Source organism: Cnephaeus nilssonii (assembly GCF_951640355.1).
Source record: "Cnephaeus nilssonii genome assembly, chromosome: 15".
NCBI classification, from domain to species: Eukaryota; Metazoa; Chordata; class Mammalia; order Chiroptera; family Vespertilionidae; genus Cnephaeus; species Cnephaeus nilssonii.
The window spans coordinates 30,529,876-30,553,093 of record NC_137086.1 but is presented as its reverse complement, the minus strand read 5'-3'; the positions used below and the strand labels follow the sequence as shown (position 1 = coordinate 30,553,093).

At 37.0% G+C, this 23,218-nt stretch overlaps 1 protein-coding gene across 4 annotated transcripts in view; it reads left to right on the top strand.

Annotated features, from left to right (window-relative positions):
• RTN4 (reticulon 4) overlaps positions 1-23,218 on the top strand; it is a 58,763-nt gene that overhangs the window by 34,542 nt on the left and 1,003 nt on the right. For all 4 annotated transcript variants that reach the window (XM_079792526.1, XM_079792523.1, XM_079792524.1 and 1 more), the window contains 5 exons: positions 9,484-9,691; positions 14,177-14,315; positions 22,037-22,106; positions 22,558-22,604; positions 22,807-22,865. In XM_079792526.1, coding sequence (XP_079648652.1) covers positions 9,484-9,691; positions 14,177-14,315; positions 22,037-22,106; positions 22,558-22,604; positions 22,807-22,865 — 523 coding nt within the window. The remainder of the gene's footprint in view (positions 1-9,483; positions 9,692-14,176; positions 14,316-22,036; positions 22,107-22,557; positions 22,605-22,806; positions 22,866-23,218) is intronic.

The following is a 23,218-nucleotide window of genomic DNA, read 5'->3' as shown; positions in this document are numbered from 1 at the left end:
CATTTTATTTCCCTGCGTTATCATGGATAATGCTGACTTGTGTTACTTGGTGTGTGTCTGTATGGGGGGTGGGTGGGGGTGGGCATTATAAAATGTGTAAATATCTCTATTTAAATCTGCTTCATGGCTTTCACACTTAATCCAATCACCTCTTCAGCATTTATGTAAGGTATTGATAGACACTGAAATACTATTGTCTCTCCTTAAATATTCTATCATTACTATATTGTACTATGTAGCATTTACTTAAAGAGCTCAGAGTACCTGAAAGATTAAAAAATGTCAAATATGAATGATATCCCTGCACATCTATTGTTAAGAGTTTGACAATGAGGTAGATTTAGGAATTTCTACTCTCAGACTATACTAGTAGATTTGCTAAAATTCTGACTTTCCATAAAAATAAGAGGAATTATAGCTGTTCTTTGTTATACACACTTATTTGTGTATTTTTAATCTAAAATAATTTAGATTATTCTGGTCAGTGATATGAATAGAGGTATTACCTTGTTTCTTTGTCGTACTATTAGCCATTTACTCAGTGAGCATTTATTTTGGAGTGTGTACAACAGGTGTATAAAGTTATAGAAGTATTAATATAACAAACTAGTTTACCTATTAATGAAGTTCATTCTTTTTTTGTGTGTTAGTAATTTGCTTTGAGTCCCCCTCCCTTCCAGTATATTAAGCTTTTCAAGTTTCTAGAGTTACAGAACAATGTTTTCTATTTAGTTTCTATTAGTAGAAAATAGGATTCTGGTGCCTATTTCTTGTAATGCTTGGATGCCAACAAGAAGTAAAATTTACACCATAGTATGTTACACATTGAACCAATGTGTACTCCAATTTTAGGCGTTCATTTGTGTAAGTCTTGGCTCAATTCTAGTAATTTAAAATAAATAACCACATGCTTAACAAAATTTATCAGAAATACAGATTTTTGTATAAGTAAAGTCCTTACTGTGACATCCTTCACAACTGAAGATTGTTAAAAGTCTCTGCAGGTAGGGAGAACCATTGGCTCAAATTATGTGTAAATAACATGCTTAGAGAGAACATATTTATTTAGCTTTACCTTAGAGAAAGTGGAATTTGCTACATATATGAATTTTCCTGGGCAGGGAAAAGTATGGTTTGAAGTGGGAGGTTAGAATTATTTTTTGTTGTATTTTTTTTTTTTGTTCTCTTAATAATAAAGCTGGAAATAGAATCAATAGGATTAAAGGAAGTATTGAAAGCTATATGAAGTAATTTAGTATATTGGTGAATTTAACTAACTTAACCCTTTGCACTCGCTTGCTTTTTTCTCAATTCCTTTATTCTAATGCTAACCGTGTCGAATCACACTCGACATCCGAGTGCAAAAGGTTAAAAATGAGGCATGTGTGGTAACCTCACTGTTTGCTACCTCAGAGAAGTTTGATTATCCTTAGAAACACCTAACAACCACAGGTAGTTTTTACCTTTATGTAATGTATTGAAACATTTTCTATGTAAAGACACTTAATGTAGGGAAGAATAGACTACTTGAAGCAAACTCATTTCATAGCTAATAAAGGATTTGATAAAGACTTTTATCTTGAAACTAGAGGCCCAATGCATGAAGATTTGTGCAAGAATGGGCATTCCTTCCCCTGGCTGCTGGCACCGCCTTCGCTCCGGCCATAGCCGCCTTTCTGCCTTCCCACACTGCCCAGAGGCCTAGAGCGGCTGGGGCGGTGCAGAATGCCTGCGTCATCGCCATGATGATGACGCAAGCATCCCGTCCTGCCCCCAGCCACTTGGTGTGTGCATATGCAAATTAACCCATCTTTGATGTGTTAATTTGCATACTCACTCCTGATTGGCTGGTGGGTGTCACGGAGGCACGGTCAATTTGCATCTTACTCTTTTATTAGTGTAGATAAAACCAGCAGCTATGAAAACAAATTTTAGTTTATTCTTTTTTAAAAAATATATTTTATTGATTTTTTACAGAGAGGAAGGGAGAGGGATAGAAAGTTAGAAACATCGATGAGAGAGAAACATTGATCAGCTGCCTCCTGCACACCTCCTACTGGGGATGTGCCCGCAACCAAGGTACATGCCCTTGACTGGAATCGAACCTGGGACCTTTCAGTCTGCAGGCCAATGCTCTATCCACTGAGCCAAACTGGGTAGGGCAATTTTAGTTTATTCTTAATGAAACGGTGTAATCACAGCTGTATAATAGTTCTTAGAATGAAGTGAGGATAAATCAAGTTTTGGGGCTTTTAGTGTGTGTAATTTTTACCACAGAATTATTTGGTAGTGCAAAATGTCATCTTTTACTTCATGGTTGAATTTCTCAGTGGATCATATATGATGTACCTTTACAAAAAGTGTTCAAGGGTTTTATTAACTTTCCTAGTGTCTTCTATTAATCTTTTGAGGTCAGATGTTCTGGTTGAAGTGCCTATTGGATCTTTTTTGGAGTAATTCTCCAATATCACTCATAATATTAAACTCATAAAATTCTGTATTATTAGAAAGATTTTCAGTTTTGCATTGTGGTTGATTTGTGTTGTTTTATCTGGATATAGTTTCCAATTTTTAGTTTCAAAGTGAGACCATTTAGATAGCTTCTAAGAATCAGTTTGCAATTTAAACAATATGGTTTATTATCATTGAATCTATATTACTGGAATTGTATATGTATATAACTCTGCTCATGGTGTATGTATGTACTAGTATATAACTCTGCTCATGGTGTTAGTAAATTGCTTCTCCTCCAATTGAGATTGAAATACTACTTGGGACCCTCAGGTAGAATAAAAAGCAAACGAGTACTGACATATACCTTTAAATACAAAGCGTGGTATGATGGAAAAAATGAGACCTTCATGGTCAGAGCTGAATTTCAATCTGTAAGCCTGAACAATTTATTTAATAATACTTCTAAGCCTCAGTTGCCTCATGTATAGCAGATAATAAATACTTTATAGAGTTGTTGTGATTAATGTAATGTATACAAAGTACTTGCATAGTTCCTTGCTCAGAATAGGGGATCACTAAATTATTATAGAAAACTCAAGTATAGAATTTATACATAAATTATTTTTTCCTTAGATATGTGGTGGTTGAAATTGACCAGTACACTGTAAAGTTGTCAGAAGTAAGGCAGGAAAGATTTAGTGATGAAAGAGACAAGGATCTGAAATCGTGTGTGTATCTTTCAAAAACTCTAGTTACAGAAAGAAAAGAAAGCCAGGAGAGATGCTGGTTTGCCAAGTATTCGATGAAGGTTCTTTGTAGCAATACTAGGTATCCATCAATCTGAAACTTGCTAACTAAAACCAAGTTAGCAGTCCTTTCAGAGAAAGTTGAATTCACCTTAAAAAAAAAAAAAAGTCAGAGCTTAGTTAAGTATTGCATTTAATATTCGATTGCCCTGCTTGACTTCATCTCTTGAAATATTACCTTTATTTCCACATATGACATCTCCTTTCGGTTTAAACTAACTTGTTAGGAGGTTACCATTTTCCTAATTTTACACACGGGGAAACGAAGTTCAGCCATCTAATCAGGGCATGCTGATGCAAATGGAAGACAGAGTTAAGCTCCCACTCTGCACAGATCTTTTTCTGGACCGTCACCTGTCATTTATTAGCCAAGTGAATGCTTACTATGTGGAAGTAAAAGCTTACTATGTAGTGCTAAGTGATTCACTCTGAATTTTCACCACTTTTCTTAGCAGTTGAGAAGAATTTGATTAAGGATTGTGATTTCTAATTAATATATAATTATTTATTAAGATTACGATTGTGAAAAATAGCAACTAAAATTTTAATATTCTAATTTTTAATATTTGTTTATTAATTTTCCTATTTAACTGCCTTACTCATTGTTCACCTGACTCTGTTAAAGAGAACTTAATATTTGCTTTTGTTTAAGAGGTAGGTATTTTCCTACAACCATTCCTTCCCAGTATTATTGTGACCAACTAGTTCAACTTTTTCTCCCGCTAGACAAGAGATTTTAAAGTTGAAACCTGACTTCAGGCTATTCAAGGAAGAGATTCAGTAAGAATTTGATTTGAGGCAAAATGTAATTGGATGACTTCTGCGTGTACTAGCGCTATTTTTAGCTATGACAGATGATAGTTTATGATTATCAGATGTAGGCAACTTTTCTTACTCTTCGCTGGGCCAGAAGTTTTTCTTTTGAAGGAAAGATTGCAGTGTACTCAATTATTTTAAATTAAAAATTTAGTTGGTAAAAGGTGGTACAGCCCAGTGCATGGCACATCACAAAATAAATACTTTCCACATTTTGAAAACGAGTGGACAATCAACTTTTTTTTTCTAAATGACAAAAATTTAATAGGTCAGCATTATTTTAGTAATTCATAAGTATTGCCCTCAGCTGTTAAGAGGAAAGCCCATTGCTAAATTAATCTTAGATCTTTACAAGGGTATTTCATGAGCATTTTATATAAAAGTAAAGTAACATTAAGTTACTGTGCATGATTAATGCTTATTCTTCAGTACAGGAGACCTGAGGAACCATTAAAGGTTATGCTGTCCTTTTACAAGCCCTGTATCTTAATTTTGGTTTCTCAATAATAAAGAGGCCATTAAACTCTTTGTTCATAAACAGAACTAGTAAAGTGATTACAGAGGATCCCAAAATTAGCATTTTAGTGACCCAACAGTTTATTTAAAGATGTCCATTATTTTAATTTGAAAATATTATGGTGTTTAATTAAAATGTTTTTATTTCTAAGATTAATCTGGCCACTATTTACATACCATTCTGACAGCAAATATTATTGAAGCAGATTATGACAATATAAAGGTGAAAGGCACTCATCAGTCCTTCAGAATCTACAAGGAGATACAAGCCCATAAAACAGAATTTGCTGTAAATTATCTGAAAGCATTGCTATTTGTTATTTTTGTAAATGTAGATATTCGAAAATAGTTTAAAACAAATGTTAGATCCAATGCATAGAAGCATATTTTAAAATAAATTAATTAGAATTAGTGCATGCCTTAAATTGGCATAAAGTATGCATTCATTCTAATCAGTCCATCAGTACTATTTATTGAAAGTTTAGCTGGTTCAAGCTTTGTACTCAGCTCCAAGATATGGTAGGTAAGACAACATGCTTTCTTGTAGAGTTTACACCTAGTAGACAAACAGATGTTAAAACAAGTAAGTTTTTTAGTTTACTTTTTAATTTTTTTAAGTATATAATTCATTGATATTGAGTATGGCCACAAAATCGTGTAACCATCACCATGATCTAATTTCAGAACATTTTCACCATCCCTCCAGCCTCCTCTAGCAGTCATCCCCCACCTCCACTCCTTCCAGTTCCTGGCAACCACGAATCTACTTTCAGTCACTATAGAATCGCCAACTCTAGACATGCCATATAAACAGACTTACGCAACTATGTGACCTTTGGTGTCTGGCTTCTTTCACTTAGCAGAATGTTTTCAAACATTTTGTAGTATGTATCAGTACTTCACTTTTTTTTCCTGGCCCAATTATATTTCATTGTGTGGATATACTATATATACTATATATTCTGTATATTCCTCACCCAAGGAATATACAGTATATATACTGTATGTATATATATTTTTTCATTTCAGAGAGAGGAAGGGAGACAGAGACAGAGAAAAACATCGATGTGTGAGAGAAACATGAATCAGTTGCCTCCGGTACACACCCCACTAGGGATCGAACCCACACTTGGGGATGTGCCCTGACTGGGAATCAAACGTGACCTTCCGGTGCACGGGATGATGCTCCAACCAACTGAGTCACACCGGCCAAGGCACCATATTTTGTTTATCCATTCATCAGTTGATGGATATTTGGGTGTTTCTTCTTTTCAGTTATTGGATAGTGCTGCTATCAACATTCATGTACAAGTTTTTCTGTGGATATACTGGAAGGTTTTCTTTTCTAGTCTTTTGGGTAGGAATTCCTAGAAGTGGAATTGCTGGTTCATATTGTAACTCTGTGTTTTAACTTTTTGAGCAATTGCAAAACTGTTTTTCACTGTGGTGGAATTTTACTCTCCCACCCAAAGTAATGAAGATTTGTGCCTATTTTTTTTTTTCTTCCAAGAGTTTTATAGTTTAAGCTTTTTAGGCCTTTGATTCATTTTTTATATATGGTGTAAGGTAAGGGTCCAATTTCATTCTTCCAGCACCATTTGTTGAAAGAAAGTATTATTTTCCTCATTGAATTGTCTTGACACCTTGTTGAAATCAAGTTGACTATAAATGTAAGGGTTTATTTTGGACTCTTAATTCATTCCACTGATCTCTCTCCATCCTTGTGCAACTACTACATTGTCTTGATTACTGTAGGTTTGTAGGAAGTTTTGAAAAGGGGAAGTGTTCTCCAAATTTGTTCTTTTTCAAGATTTTTTTGGCTATTCTGGATGCCCTGCATTTCTAGGTGATTTCTACAATTGGCTTGCCAATTTCTGCTAAAAAGCTGCCTAGGATTTTGATAGAGATTACAATGTCGATCAGTTTGAATAGCATTACTATCTTAATAATAATGCCTTCTAATACATAAACATGGGATGTCTTTTCATTTAAGTCTTCTTTAATTTCTTTAAACAGTATTTTGTACTTTTAAGTTTGTAAGTCTTGTACTTTTCTATAACTTTGTTCCTTAGGTATTTTATTCTTTTTGATGCTGTTGTAAATGGAATTTTCTTAATCTATTTTCAGATTGTTTATTGCTAGTATATAGAACTGTAATTGCTTTTTTTTAATAATCTTATATCCTGCAGCCTTTCTGGACTTACTAGTTCTAGTAGCTTCTTTGTGGATTCCTTAGGATTTTCTATATACAAGATCAAGTTATTTGCAAGTTGAAATAGTTTAATTCTTCCTTTATAGTCTGGATGTCTTTTATTTCTTTATCTTGATTTATTGCCCTGCCTCATACTTCCAGGATTTTGCTGACTAAAGTTGGAAAGAATAGATATCTCCTTTGTTTCTTGTCTTAGGGGGAGAGCTTTCGTTCACCATTAAATATGATGTTAGCTGTGGGTTTGTGTGTTGTTTTTTTTAATCAGCTTGAGGACATTCATTTTATTCCTAGCTTGAGTGTTTTTATAATGAAAGGGTGTTGGATTTTGTCAGATGCATTTTCTATGTATGTTGTGATGATCATGCAGTTTTTGTCCTTAATTCTATTAATATGGTGTGTTACATTAATTACATTTCATATGTTGGATCACTTTGTATTCCTGGGATAAATACCACTTGGCCATGGTATATAATCCTTTTGATGAGTTGCTAGATTCAATATGCTAATATTTTGTTGAGGGTTATTGTTTTTATATTCATAAGGAATATTGGTCTGTAGTTTTCTTGTGATGTCTTCCACCTGATTTTAGTATCAGGACTGAAAAAACATTCAAATTAACTAATGAATACAGATATTTTGATGAATGTTAGAATTAACACTATTTGAATATGTTTCTCAGAAAGGATTTTAATAAGACTTTTATTCTTCTCTCCACATTGAGAATCAATGATCTTGGATAAACTTAATCTTACAAGCTTTTTTCATTAAAACCAATTTAAGGAATTTGTGAGACTAGAAATATTGGCTTATGTCAATGAAGGCTGCAATTCTGTTTGCCAGAAACATACTTTTTCATCCTTGCATCATCACTAATAATCTCTTAAATTCCTTTGCAAAATAAAAAAAAATGGTTGAAATCCTTCTATACTTTGTGACTTTGTAACAGTATAGATTGCCTCTCAGACCTTTCTTTTCTAGGTCATATTAATTCTGTCTTATGTGTAACTATCAGTGCCCAATTGTCTTCTCTCTCTTAGCTGTTCTTCCCTCTTTTCCTTCTCAGTGCTCTAACCTTTGCAGCTCTACTCGGCCACCCCCTGGGACTTGTGTCAACAAGGCTCTCAGGGTATTTGCTTTGATTACTCTCATGTAGCTGTTTTCACACAATATGTGTGGGCTTGCTTATCTGTTTACCAGAGCTCTCTCACTGATTAAAAAGACCTTATTTCTAGAAACCCATATGATAGATGGAAAGGAAGAAGTAGGTTAGGGTTTGCTGTACTTTCATGCAATTAAATTTATTTTAGGCTTTAATCACTGAATAATGCTGGACTATATATATGACTATTCCTGTATCAGCAACGTTGGGGAAATTGACTTGATACAAAACCAAAGCACCAGAATTATGAACTGTTAGAATTTTAACTATTGTATAGATCTAAATATTTATTAAGCTAGCAGGCCGTACATTCTGACTAATTATAAATAACTCTTATCTAGTCAATGAAACTGTTGGGACAGAAACCCTTATATTTGGCAATTTGGTTAGACATTAATAGATATTGTGTATTCTTCTCAGGTCTGAAGTCATTTAATCTCATAATCAGGTTTTACTGAGTAGATTTTAATGATGGTAAGGAATAGTGATGATGTTGCCTTTATTTTAACTAGTCACCAATAGTGGTGATTTCGAAGGTTACCATAAGAATGTTCTTCCCCCTCCCCAACTGTTTACAATGCAGAGAGAGATGAATTGTGTTTTGCTTGTGAATTCAGAGCTCTTGGCACACTGGAGAGTTTTCCCTGGGCTGTGCGTAACCCCATCTTGAGACCATAGGCCTATGGGTATTTGATCCCCATAGTGGCCCTGTGGCCATAGGCCAAGAGCAAAATTGCTAAGTTAGGCTTTGACTCCTTACTATTAATAAACGTTATGTAACAGTGGGACATACTTAGTTCTTTTTTTCTTTGACACCTAAATTTTTGTGGCATTATATACATATCTACTCTTAGAGGGAAGTAGCTTTTCAGGTAATCTGAAGGTGGTTTTATTCTTTTGCTTCATAGGACATTTTTGTTTTAATGATAGCCAGATTACGTTACAATTTTGTTAAGTTTCTTAAAGAGCAAGCTCTTAAAAGCAGAGCTGTAAAACTCATCTGTGTAGTTTTTAGTAGTTCTCAATTTCTCAACATATATTTGAATTAGTCGTTTTTCTGTTGATAAATATATTTTTGTGTCACTGAAGTATCTTATTTTTGTGAGTGTATGCTAAGACTTCTATTATTTGGATATATATCATGCATTGAATAAAGAAGAAAACCTCAAGATGATTTTTAAGAAAAGTTGTTTTGGATTGAAGTCTGCTATGCTGGGCTTGAGAGATCTGATAAACTTTTATAGCCAGAGTGATTTAGACATGTAGGACATAGATTTGCATTAGAAACGTTTTATAGTGAATAGAAATAGATGCAGGTGTTATTCCAATACACAACGTAGAATAAATGTGTAGTGTATGAAGTTAGTCTTTAACATTTTCGGTTTTGACTTTCCCTAGAGACCTTTTTTTTTTGGGTGGGGGGAGGGGGTAAAGAGGAGGAGTGGAGCAAATATAAATGTGCCAAATCGAAGTGGTTAAAAGAATGTTCTAATTTCTATTTCTTCTCTTTTAATTTTTAGTTGTCGACCTCCTGTACTGGAGAGACATTAAGAAGACTGGAGTGGTGTTTGGTGCCAGCTTATTCCTGCTACTTTCATTGACAGTATTCAGCATTGTGAGCGTAACGGCCTACATTGCCTTGGCCCTGCTCTCTGTGACTATCAGCTTTAGGATATATAAGGGTGTGATCCAGGCTATCCAGAAGTCAGATGAAGGCCACCCATTCAGGTGAGATGTCTGGAAAGCAAGGCAAACTTTGGCAACACTGTAAACAGAATTGTATTGAGACTTCATTCTACTATCTGTATAGTTACAGGCATGCAATTCTTGACTGCTTAAAGATAATTGCAAATGTTTGCTGAAAGCTATACCAAAAGCACCTGCTTTTGAGATTTTCTAAAGGTCATTTCATAGGCTCATGGTAGAAAAAACTGGGTTTCTATATCATTAGCCTAACTCTACTACTTAGTAGTAATATTAATTAGAAGTAGGTGTTGGTTGTCTAATTTTACTTTAGTGGAAGCTATATCTTTTTAACATGGTTAGGATTGGTGAGAGTTATATTTTCTTTATTGCTTACACTTTATGCTATCTGATGTTAGAAATACATTTCTTTCCAATAGTTATGTTTATATTTTTCTGTTGTTTTCTCGTCACGCCTGTGTCTTTTTCTGCCATTCCTTCTCTATCTAGTTTCTTCTTCTCATTCCTTAAGCCATTATCTTTGTATTATCCTTTGGAGAGCTCCTTTATTTCAGCATCTCCTTGTCTCTCACCCATCTTCTGCTTCCCTTACTCTGTTACAAGTAACACACGGTAGCATTATGTATCTAATTGATAAATGGTACTGACCTTACCTTGGGTCTTTTGCCTCATTTCATGCTTAGCATGTTTTCCCACTGCCTTTTAAAACTTGGGGTATAATTCACATAAAATTCAGTGATTTTTCAAGTATATTTACAGAATTGTACAAGAATCACCATCTCATTCCAGACATTTTCATCACACTGAAAAGACACTTCAGACCCATTAGCAGTCACTACTTACCCAGCTCCGGACGACCACTAACTCATCATGTTTTTAAACAAACTTGCCAATTTCTATCAGCACCACTATTATCCAGTTTTGAAGTTATCTTTGTTTCCATTTCATAGAAAACAAAATAGCTAAATTTTGTAGTCGGCCCCCTCCCCTACCCCCACTCCCCCACTCTAGACCAGGTGTTCATAAATAGAAACTACAGCCTATAGCCATGGGCCAAATCCTGTCTGCTGCCAGCTTTTGTAAGTAAAATTTTATTGAAATGCAGCCATACTCAGTCATTTAGCTGCTTTCACGCTGTAATAACAGAATTAAGTAGTTGTGACAGAGACCATATGGAATTTAACACCTAAAATACTTACTATCTGGCCCTTCACAGAAAAAACATGCCTACCCCTGGCTGGACTGCACTTGTTACCAAACTGGCTTCTGATTCCCTCAATTACTTTAACACTTACAGATGTTGTCAGATTACTTTCTCTCAAACAGCATTTTTATCACATTATTAGGGACAGGGGCTTTCTGTTCATTATAGGATGAAATCCAAATATCGCTGTCTTGTCTCTCATTTATCCCTTCTAGGGTTTTGTGTCCATTTTCATGCTGCCTTTTTAGCTCCCCAGATGCCCTAATCTGTCATGTTTTATTTGGTTCTGTTTTATTTGGTTCATATTTATATGGACAATTTTTTCAAATAGGTTGTAAACATTTAAAAAGTATTTTGACAAGACAAGTATCTATTTGGGCACAAATGACTATGAATGAGTATTGTAACCACCTAGGACAGTGGTTGGCAAACTGCGGCTCGCGAGCCACATGCGGCTCTTTGGCCCCTTGAGTTTTTAGCAAAGGCCAGCTTAGGAGTACCCTAATTAAGTGAATAACAATGTACCTACCTATATAGTTTAAGTTTAAAAAATTTGGCTCTCAAAAGAAATTTCAATCGTTGTACTGTTGATATTTGGCTCTGTTGACTAATGAGTTTGCCGACCACTGACCTAGGACATTATCCAGTTGATGGTAGTGGGAGGCTGGTTTTCAGTTTACAGGAAGAGACCTATTAAATTATTTGGTTTATTGTAAAGACTGGTGATTTGTTTCTCTCCAGCTTTCTCTTCATATTGATGAAGTGATGATGTCACATAAGTTTTGGGGGAGAATCCAACATTTACTGAACGGCTCTTGTGTGTCTGGACTTATATGTACAAGCAAAAGTTGGAGTGCAGGAACTTGAAATTGCCACTCCAACGAGCCATATCATTTCACAAATCATTAAGGAATATGATTTTAATTAGTTATATTGGAATATATAAAAACATCGTTAAGCCAAAATTTCTAAATTACCTACATATAAATTTTATACATCATTGGATTTTAAAGACTTTTTGGGGAAAAACTAGTAATTTCTGTCTGTATTCTTTATTTCCTTAGGAACCCTTTATTCTTAGCTCAAAGGCTAAATCATTATAAGTCACTAGAGGCCCAATGCATGAAATTCGTGCAAGGGCCTTGGCCCCCGCCAGCCACCTCTGCCTCAGCCCCCGCCCACTTTGGCTTTGTCCGGAAGGAAGGACGTCCGGTCTAATTAGCATATTACCCTTTTATTATTATAGATTATTATAGATTATAGTCATTATGAAGTAAATTCAGCCAACATGCCAGGTTAAGCCTATAGCACGGTTTTTCCAACTTCTCCAGTCACACTGGTGAAGGTGACATGGCAGTTTGTATGTAATGCCTGTGGTCACAGAAAGAGTGGTGGCAGTGCCTTAATACCATGTAAATGCCATCAAACGAATGCAAATATTGATAGGATGGCATTGGTGGAGAGTGCTACTTCTGTGCCTACAGGCCAGGCATCTTATCTTCAGCCAGAACAGAACCAGTGGTACAAGAAGCAGAATACCAACTAACGTTATATCAGCCACTTTTCTGTATTTCTCAAAGCTGCATAATAAATTATTGCTTATTTAAGGGGAAATGTGAATCTTAGACTATTTTTAACTTGATAACAACTTCATTAATAATAACAAACTGTGTGCTAGACCATTGTACTAGTAAAGATGTACCTTCCTGGTCCTTAACAGTTTATACTCTAATAGGAAAAATATACAGGTATACACAATTCCATAGTTCACGGCTGGATATGGCAAATACTCTAAGAATGAGACAAAAGGAAGCACTGTTAGAGTTACAAAGGAGGGTTGTGGGTAAGAGAGAGAGCAGTAGAAGCTTCCTGTATGGGTGGGATTTGAGATGCGGCCAACGGACTGGATAGGATACCCCCAGGTGACAGGAGCATTGTGGATTGGGAAAACTATGATCAACAAAGGCATTAAGGTTAAACAACGTTTGGTGGATGGTTCATTTTTGGCTGCAGTATAGTGAGTAGTAGGAAATAAGGTTGAAAAGATTTAGGAGGGCTCTGGTTGAAAAGTTGGAACCATAGAATTGCAGAATGTTTGAGCCTGAGAGATTTAGGAAGGCGTATTTCTCTAATTTTATACAGAGTTGGAACTATGACCCAGAAAAGTTAAATACCTTTTGCAAGGTTACAAAGCTAGGTCATAGCAGGTGTCCTAGCTCCCACCTGTGTACAGCTTTAATAGCACCATCTAGGAAACTCAAAACTAATCTGCCATCGACTGAAGGGAATGGATTAGGATGCTGACAGATTAGGGGCTTGTTTGGAGACTGATAGAATATTCCAGTTTGTAAATAATGAGCACTTAAACTTGCAGATGGCATAGTGAATATAGAAACGAGGTGACATATTTGGGGCATATTGCAGAGGTAAATGACAGAAAAAGGAGCTATCAAAGAGGAGTGTTATTTTTAGTATAAATAACTAATGCCCACTGACAGGGGAAGTGACTGAATTAGGGACTACTTCCAATAGATTCAAAGAATGCCTGGCACTTCTGATTGGTTCCACTTTGCCAAGATACAATGGCTTCTTTGAAATAGTAACAAATGAAGTAGTTCTTTGCATTGTAGACTTGACTTGCCCCTCCCCCATTAGAGGTGTCTTCTTAAAGTTAACGAGTCCAGCTATCTCAGTATAGATTAGGGCATCTAAAAGGACAGTAACTATTATGTTTTACTGGGATTGCCACTATATTTTTGACAGCCTTTCACAGTCTGGGGATTGACATATGGGGCAATTTCACCTAAAGGTTAAGCTGAGAGCGTGTAATATGTGGAAATGAATGGGATTTTTGTTAGGAAAACTTGATGAGACACATAATGTCAACTTGAAGAAAAAACCAAATCCATGATAATGACTACCATTTATTGAGTACTACCTTGTGTGTGATTGTGCTAAGCACTTTACTCTTTGAATCCCATTTTATAAATGAGGAAACCGAGGCTTAAAGGGAAGACTAAATAATTTTCTGAAGTGACACTGCCAAGTAAGTGGCGGACCTTAGGATTCAAAGTTAGATCAATCTGGCTTCAAAACATATCCTTTTTCCTATGCTCGTCATCAGCTGACACCATATAAAAATGAAATACCCCTTGGTGAATTTCTACATTGTGCTTAATTTGAAACAGAAGGCTTTTTATAGTAAGATATTTTATTAATGTCTTCTTTACAGCTATGTAATTGCTGGATGCAGACATCCAGGGAGAATCACCCCAGTGACCATTATGGTGTGTTTTGTTTCCCAGGGCATATTTGGAATCTGATGTCGCTATATCCGAGGAGTTGGTTCAGAAATACAGTAATTCTGCTCTTGGTCATGTGAACTGCACAATAAAGGAACTCAGACGCCTCTTCTTAGTTGATGATTTAGTGGATTCTCTGAAGGTAAGTTTATTTGCTTTTCATTTTTGACATACCCAGAATTTAATATCAAAAGAGTTAGGAGTGTCATTCAATTTGTCTATATTAAGGTAAATGATAAAGATGGAATGAAATCCTGTTACAGTAAACTTGGGTCTCAAAATTAAGAATCCAATCAGCTATTTGAGATGAAGGAAAAGTACTTTGCCTTTTTAAAGAAAAATAAGTTATAAATTCGTATTTTTAGAAATCACAAGACTTAAAGGGAATTTTGACAGTAAGGATAAAGATTAATAGATTTAATGCCAAATGTGGCTTAATCTGTCTTGATTTTGTTTTAGAGTCTAGCACTTAATTTCTTATCTTGTGTGTGTGATTCATATACACATGTAAGCTATTTCATATCTTGGACTCTTTCTTGGCATGTTTATTTTGCAAGAGCTTTAATATCCTGAAACACCTCAACTAATCTTCAGCTGGTAATTGTAAAGTTTTTCTTTAGAGTTGGGATCTTGCTACATAGCAGCTGTTAGAGTCTCACCTTGCAAGTGAACTTTCCCAAGGTTCAGACCACTAAACAGTCATGTAACATGAGCCCTAGCACTGGGGCCTTGGGGACATTTGTACTTCTTTATGTAGAACCTGCCATTGTGTTTTGTGTTACTTCCTGCAGCTCTGCTTCAGACAGACTTGTTTCCAATCTAAGCCCGTGTAGAAATGCACTGTGATAGTAACTATCATCATTTTTCTTTTCCAAGAGTGATGCACTGGTTTGCAATTTATCATGCAAGCCAAGGATATCATAGCATTAGGATGATTGGGCCTTGAGGCCCAGTGAAACTATTTCTGGGCTGGTCAGAATAGATTTAAATGCCCAAATTGCTTTTAACACACATCTTAGCCTTAATAGCCAGTGGATAGGCTTTATTTTCAGCTGTATGCCTCTCTCAGTATAAGACTTAGAGCCCCAGTTAGTTACTAATAAGATTAATGGTAGTAATTTACTTTCCTTTTCTTCTTTTGTATAGAGTGTGTGCATCTGGTGCTTATTTGTAGTAGTGCTTTGATGTCAGTCTGTAAATTTAAAAGATCATGGTTTTTTTAATTGATTTAAGAAAGGAAGGGAGAGGGAGATAGAAACATCAGTGATGAGAGAGAATCATTGATCTGCTACCTCCTGCTCTCCCCACACTGGGGCCCGAGCCCACAACCCAGGCATGTACCCTGACCAGGAATCAAACCGTGACCTCTTGGTTCTTGGGTTGGTGTTCAACCACTGAGCCACACCAGCCAGGCTCTTTGTTTCTTAGTATTGGGAAAAAAGACTTCCATTGAAATTATAGTTTACTACTTTTTTCCCTTAAAGATTAGCAGTACTTTTGAAAAGAAAAAGTAAAAGAAGAAATTTATATGAATGATTTTCCTGAGTAGCAGTATTTGGCAAGTCCAGAGCTCAAGGAAAGCTGCTTGTTGACTTCCCCAGAAGGCGATTCTTTCAGGCCTCCAAATAAGTAATAGTTGTTTCAACTTATTAGCAAATAGAATGAACTTTGCTTTAAAAAAAAAAATTATTGAATTTATTGGGGTGACATCCTATATAATAAAACCCTTAATATGCAAATCGACCGAACAGCGGAACGACTGGTCCCTATGATGTGCTGACCACCAGGAGGCAGATCCTCAATGCAGGAGTTGCCCCCTAATGGTCAGTGGGCTCCCACATGGGGAGCGCCGCTCAGCCAGAAGCCAGGCTCACGGCTTGTGAGTGCAGTGGCGGTGGTGGGAGCCTCTGCCACCTCCACTGCAGGTGGGCGGTAAGGAGCGAGGGGTCCCGGACTGCGAGAGGGATGTCCGGCAGGCAGACATCCCCCGAGGGGTCCAGGACTGCAAGAGGGTGCAGGCCAGGCTGAGGGACCTCTCCAGTGCACAAAATTTCGTGCACCAGGCCTCTAGTTGGTTAATAAAATTATATAGGTTTCAGGTGTACATTTCTATAATTCACTACCTCTATATTGAATTGTGTGTTCACCACCCCAAGTCAAGTGTCCTTCCCTTGCTATTTATCAATGATGAGAGAGAATCCCTTATACCCTGTTCTTGCTCCTCCAACCCACTTTCCTGCTTATAACCACCATACTGTTGAACTTCATATTCAGGTCTCAAAACCTATTGAGGCAAAAGAATAAAGCAGGGGATCTGTCTTTTTCTCCAGATGCAAAGGTGCCGAGTACACTCTGATAATATACATGAAGGGTCTTCCTTCATCAACCTTGTGGTTCCTGCTGCGTGGGGTGTACCACCACAGTACATTCCTACACAGGCAGAGATTAACCTTTTCTTAATGTCATTATGTGTGAGGAGTACAATTCCATCTGTTTGCTTCCACTGAATAAGGCGACTAGAGAACACAGCATACTTGCTCAAAATGTCTCATTAAAAAAAGCTGATTAAAAAACATAGTGCTCTTGGACTCTTCATAAAAATGACTTAACATGATTGTCTTTCTAGTGAGAATTCCTTGAGCAATTGTGACTCACTTTATGTAGAGAACATTTTTTTAAAAAGAAAGTGATTGTTTAACCCTTTGCACTCGCTTGCTTTTTTCTCGATTCCTGCTACCGATGCTAACCGTGTCGAGTCACACTCGACATCCGAGTGCAAAAGGTTAAGCTTTATTACTATTTGTCTTTTAGCCACAGCAGATGATAGGAGTCATAGTCTCTCTTCCTAAAGCAAGCAAAAAAAAAAAAAATGGTTTTTAAAATTCTCATTGTTGTTACCTTTTCAATGTAAAGAAAAAATTGATTTGCCCTGATTTATTTCCTTATATGCAGATTTTAAATCTGTCTAAAGTTTGCTAATAGCCCCCGTCTCTCCAGTTACCAGATGAATTTGTGGAACACTGAGTTTCTTTAATTTTTAGGAACCTGCTTTTTATTGGAACTACTTTGATTTTATATGATTCATAGCTAGGAAAATGGAGACCCCTAATTTCAAGAAAATACAGTGGCAATTAGTCTTCATTTGTAATTTTTTTAAATTTAGAAAATATTCATTGCTTCAATCTGTGGCTCATTTAAAATAATAGCTTCTAAACAAAAAATTAAAAGGGTTTCCTCTAATTCACTGTCTTCTTAAAGGTTTGGTGCCCTTTAAATTCATATAATCTACATTTCTAGATTCTGGGTCACAATTACCACTACTTCTATTTGAAACCTTCTTTCTCAGAAATTGAAAATTTTAGAGCCACTATTGTTAGCACATGAAACTTTCCCTTCTCCTCGCTCATTACCTTTTTGGGGCAGTGTGAGGGAGGAACCTATCTTTCAAACGTGATGGAAGAAATGACCAAACTTCAAGTTTCATTAGAGCTTATGGAAAAGACCTGATGTGAGACCGTGGTTATCACTGCGCCAGGTCTAGGTCTCCTTCTGGTGGGTGACGCGGACAGATAAAAACGTGTTCTGCAGATCTCTCCTTTAAATTCTGTATGGTCATCCCGTTCGTTCTGCTCCTTTGCAATGAACTATAACAGGGGTCCTCAAACTTTTTAAACAGGGGGCCAGTTCACTGTCCCTCAGACCATTGGAGGGCCAGACTATATTTTAAAAAAAACTATGAACAAATTCCTATGCACACTGCACATATCTTATTTTGAAGTAAAAAAAAACAAAACGGCAAAAACACCCGCATATGGCCCGCGGGCTGTAGTTTGAGGACGCCTGAACTATAAGATTCTAATTCCTAGAAAAGATTTCAAGTGTCCATAGATTAAGCAACAATCCATTTCTCAAAGAATTCTCGGCAACTATTATTGGAAAATCACTGACAAAATAGTTGTAATTCCATTTAGTAGGACTTATTTCAAACATTAGTATAAAATTTCTTCACAGCCCAGTGGTTTGACCAGTCCATAGGCTTTGTTTTAAAAGTTGTATTTCGTAAAGCAGGTTTGTTCAATTGGGTGCAAGATATAAGGTGAGGGAAGGAGATGAATGAAAGGGGAAGTAAAGGAGGATTGTTCTTCAGTAAAATTAGGTTGTGAAAGCTGTGTATGTATCCTTTTCTTAGAGAGTCTAATGTATGTTAGTTTATTAGTATCTGAGGAGTCAGAGGCTAGATAACTTTATTTAACCTGATATTTGTCAGCCTTGTTTACATAACACCCATTAGCACTGGAAAACTAATATAAGATACTTGAATAAATTTAAACCACCTAGATAAGGTTTACTTCCATTTCTGTTGATTGACCTTTTGTATAAGGGATCTTTGATAGTGGTTCTTGTTTTAAAACAGTGGTCCTCACTCACTCTTTGCTGCACATTGGAAACATCTAGGTGCTAAAAATTTTACCTGGGAATGGAGGGTGAGGGGTTCCCAACCCATGAAATTGTGATTTAATTTTTCTGTGGGTACTGCCTGGGGAATTACTGTTTTTAAAAGTTGTGGCATTGCCCTAGCTGGTTTGGCTCAGTGGATAGAGCGTCAGCCAGCCTGTGGATTGAAGGGTCCCAGGTTCAATTCCAGTCAAGGGTACATGCCTGGGTTGTGGGCTTGATCCCCAGTAGGGGACGTGCAGGAGGCAGCCAATCAATGATTCTCTCTCATAATTGATGTTTCTATCTCTCTCTCTCCCTTCCTCTCTGAAATCAATAAAGATATATATATATATATATATATATATATATATATATATATATATATACACACACACACACACACACACACACATATATACATATGTATATATATATACATATGTGTGTGTGTATATATATATATATATTAAAAAAGACAAGTTGTGGCATTAAGCAGTAAACCCTGCATTATAGTTTCTCCCCACTATCAACTCAATCCCTGCTGTAGAAGAAAAGAATATGACCATCCTTGCTGGGCTCAACTTCGGGGCTTCTTGAGCAAGGCTTTGAGCTTGATTAGAAGGTTTTTGACTTTTGAAACCTCAAACCCCAAGAAAAAGTCTAATACTTTTATTTACTAGATACTAAGAGCAGATGTTTTAGGCCAACGTTCTTATTTTTCTGTCACGTGGCTTTGGGTGGTAAAGACCAGAATCTGTACGACAGCTGTCCTGTGATTTTCAGTGAAAATATATGCTAAAATTGTAAGAACATTTCTAGCTATAGTTGCCTGAACATCAGCCAAACCATGATGTTCCAGAATACAATCTTAAATCTGAAAGTGAGGGGGGGGAAAAGGCCTGAACTCCAGAAATAGCTGACCCAAAAGAACATTAAAATCTAGCCCCGGGCTCTTAAGAAGTTATTAACATACACATTTTGACAGTTTCCTTTCTGGTTTCTTTGGCTCACAGAAAAATTAGAAGGGAAATGGGCTGTAGGACATGTAGAGACAGTCAAAGTGATACTAATGAATGAGGCTGAAGATGTCAAAAAAGGTCAAAGTGTTTAAAAATGCAGAAAAAGTTTAAAAAATGTCAGAATTGCCATTTCTGAAATTCTGTTAAGTACCCTACCTTCATTTTCTTTAAAAATGCACCCTCCACCCCTATTGAGACACCATCTAATAAAGATCTGTAGAGCTTTTTAATGAGGTATGTGATACACGGTCATACTTCATTCCCCTGGACAAAAGACAAACAAGACACGGCCCTTGTCCTCTTTCATCAAGTACTTGTTAGAGCTTCACTGGACTTTGTCCCTCTTTCCTCCAGTTTCATTACTGCCCAAAGAGTTGAACTTTGACTTCCATGGTTTATTTGCATTGGCTTTAATGTTGCAAAGTATTTTCCGTGGGATAGCATAACGTTTGTAGGTCTAGGGTTTTGGGGTGTGTGTAAGTGTTTATTGACCTTTTTCTGCCTCTTTATACTAGCGTGCATACTCATGATGAATTCCCATGTATAATGGTTACTCTAGGTGGTTTCATAGTAGAGCAAAGCAGATAGATTCTGGAGTCAGATAAACCTGAGATCACTGCGGTCTTGGTCTGGCAACTTGCATCTTGGTTTCCTCCCCTGTAGGGATAACAGTAACACTTAACTTTTTATTTGATTAACTAACCTAATGTATGTTAAAACAATGGTAGTTGCTGTTTTGTTATATAACAGTTACAGTAATTGTGTATTTGCTAGATGCTAGTGCTTACCATCCCTCCTTTCTCTCTGGGCGGAGTGTACTCTGGAAACCCTTACCCCCCCAGTATTTTTGTTTTAGGCGTCTGAAGTGTCACATTTCCTTCAAACTTAGCTGCGACATTTAAAAATTCTGTGATAGCATTTAAAGATGTGAATTTCTGTTTTTCTCTTAAATGGGGAAATTTGGTAACATTGAATTGCATGGCAACCTTCAGTGGAGCTGGGCTGCGGGGACCTCCTGGAGCGGGAGAATGCCTGCATTTGTTTGCCTCAGTCCTCACCCAGGCCTCCTCGTGCTTTCATGTCACCTGCCTGGCCCTGCAGGCATTTGAGGCCTCCCTCTGGAGAAGCCTGGCTTTAGGGAGTGTCCTCCAAGAGGCAAGTGCGGTGACACTTGAGTCCCTTAGTTAGCCTAGGTGTGAAGTCTCAGGCTTCTCTCCTTGTGGACTTGGAGTGGGACACCTTGCCAGTGACCAAATTCGGACTTACTTTTAGCGTGTGTGTGAGATAGTATCTGAATTCTGTCATAGAGGGTGTCTTTATTGCCAAAGCAATTTCTTCTAAAATGTGGCAGGTGGACTCTTTTCCCTTTAGACTTGTAAGTGGTAATGGAGGAAAATGGCTCTGTTCCTCTGGAGTAAACTTGCTCAAGTGCAGAAATTATATTTAGCTTCTGCAATAGGAGTCTGTAAAACGGGGGGGGCGGGGGGGGGAGGCTTGCAAACCAGAGTCAGGCTTCAAACCGTTACCAGTGGTTCCATAGGAGTTGCTAAGACCAGGGCAGCATTTAATTTTTGATTTTCAGTTGACAGGTGTTTGTTTTCTTCAACAATTAAATTCGGCTGTAGGGGTAATCCGTGTTGCTCTTGGTAGAACTGATAGTTGGTGGGGAATCCAAAGTGTCCTCCTAGCCTGTAGTAAAGAAGCTTACTACAGCTTGAGCACCATAATTACTGCTCAGTTCCCAGCTCATAGTAGGCACTCAGGTTTTGTTGCATGAAGAAAGGTCAAAAGGGTGAGCAAATTGTCTGGGCCATGGCCTGGGAACTAAGAATGTTTTTTACATTTTTAAAGGATAATATTCAAAGAATATGTGACAGAGAGCTGGGTTAACTATGGCTGTTAAAACATGCATCACTGGGCAACAGGGCCTCTGATCCTTAATCAAATGCTGGAGGTGATATTTTTGGTACCTGGAACCTAATCTCTTTGATAAGTCCTCCCTGCCCCTTTGTTACTTACTCAGATGTCTGACTTGTCAGTGTCTGAATTATTCAGCTCATGAAGATCTTCAAGCACTTAATTTGTTAGTACTTAAAATCAGTTTTAATAGTGAATTTTCACAGTTTTTCAGTCTTCCCATTTAAAAACTAAATTCTGTATTAGAACTGAAGTTATTATGGTGTAGCTTTGGCATGCTTTCTGATTTCAGAGAAAACAGAATCAACTATTTAGTAGTGTAGCCCAGAGAAAATGAATCAAATCTATTGTTTCAATTAGGATTCTGAAATATCCATGTTACTATACCAAGTCTCCAAGGAATATGCCTCTACTAGTTTGGCATTTAGGTGGGATGCTTTTATTTGAAGCTTAATTTAGTTTTTAATAGGCTAACGTTATTTTCTTATAGTTTGCAGTGTTGATGTGGGTATTTACCTATGTTGGAGCCTTGTTCAATGGTCTGACACTACTGATTTTGGGTAAGTCTACAAAAGCATTGGAATGAAAAATTGCAGGGGGAAAAAAGTGTGTATAAGGAGCTTAGAGATTTTATGGAGAAGGTTCTTATATTGTAGGAAAAATAGAGGAGGTATGTTTGAGGTTGTGACCTCCTTAAGTAAATTGCCGATCCTATTTATCGGAAGACTGCTCAGCTCACAGTGACAGAGCAAGGGTGGCCTTACCTGTATTTTATAAAGTCGGCGTGGCATGATTTGGAGCCAGGAGTGGTTCTTGCAGCCCAGTTAATTCATTGCTCTGGCGTGGCCCCCCCACCACTCCCCGCAGGGGCACCCAGGAGAGCCTGGGGATTAGCCATTCATTAGCAACACTGCCTGGCCTGCTTAGGAGCGTTGCCGGTTTGATGGCTTTTCAGTGTTTGTCCCCGAAATCATACCAGTTGATGTTAAAGGTTGTGCATTTCCTTTTCAGCTCTGATTTCACTCTTCAGCGTTCCTGTTATTTATGAGCGGCATCAGGTAATGTAACTGCAGATTTCAGAATACAGAGCTCACTTTATTACGTGGAACTTACAAATGTATCAGTGCCAGTTTCCAAAGTCTTACACAAGTGAGAAATACGGTGGTTGCTTATGCCTTTAATTTGTTGGGTCATAGCAATAGTTAATCAGGTTCTTTAGCAATGGTCATGTTCTAATACCTCCCTTATCCTTCTCTTCAGGCGCAGATAGATCATTATCTAGCACTTGCAAATAAGAATGTCAAAGATGCTATGGCTAAGTAAGTATTTAAAATCTGCAACTTTTTTTTTCTTTTACCAAGGATAAGGTGTACTGGACTTTGAGAACTCAATCAGAACTACAGTGTGACACAATTGGCAAACGATTTTTTTCTAACCGTTGGGTAATTTATTTCTACATTTATTATTTGTACTTAAGGCTTTTTTTAAAAAGTAATTCATGAGGCCATGGTAGTAGAAATCATAGCTGGACAGCCTTAGGATTTCATTTCTTGTTTAAGCTAAGCTACTCTAACAAGTCATTCTTGAAGGGTAGCGTTTTAAGAAGCAGAAAACAAAATACTTAAAATTTTTACACTGAACCTCCTCCCCCCACCCTCCTTTTCATTTGCAG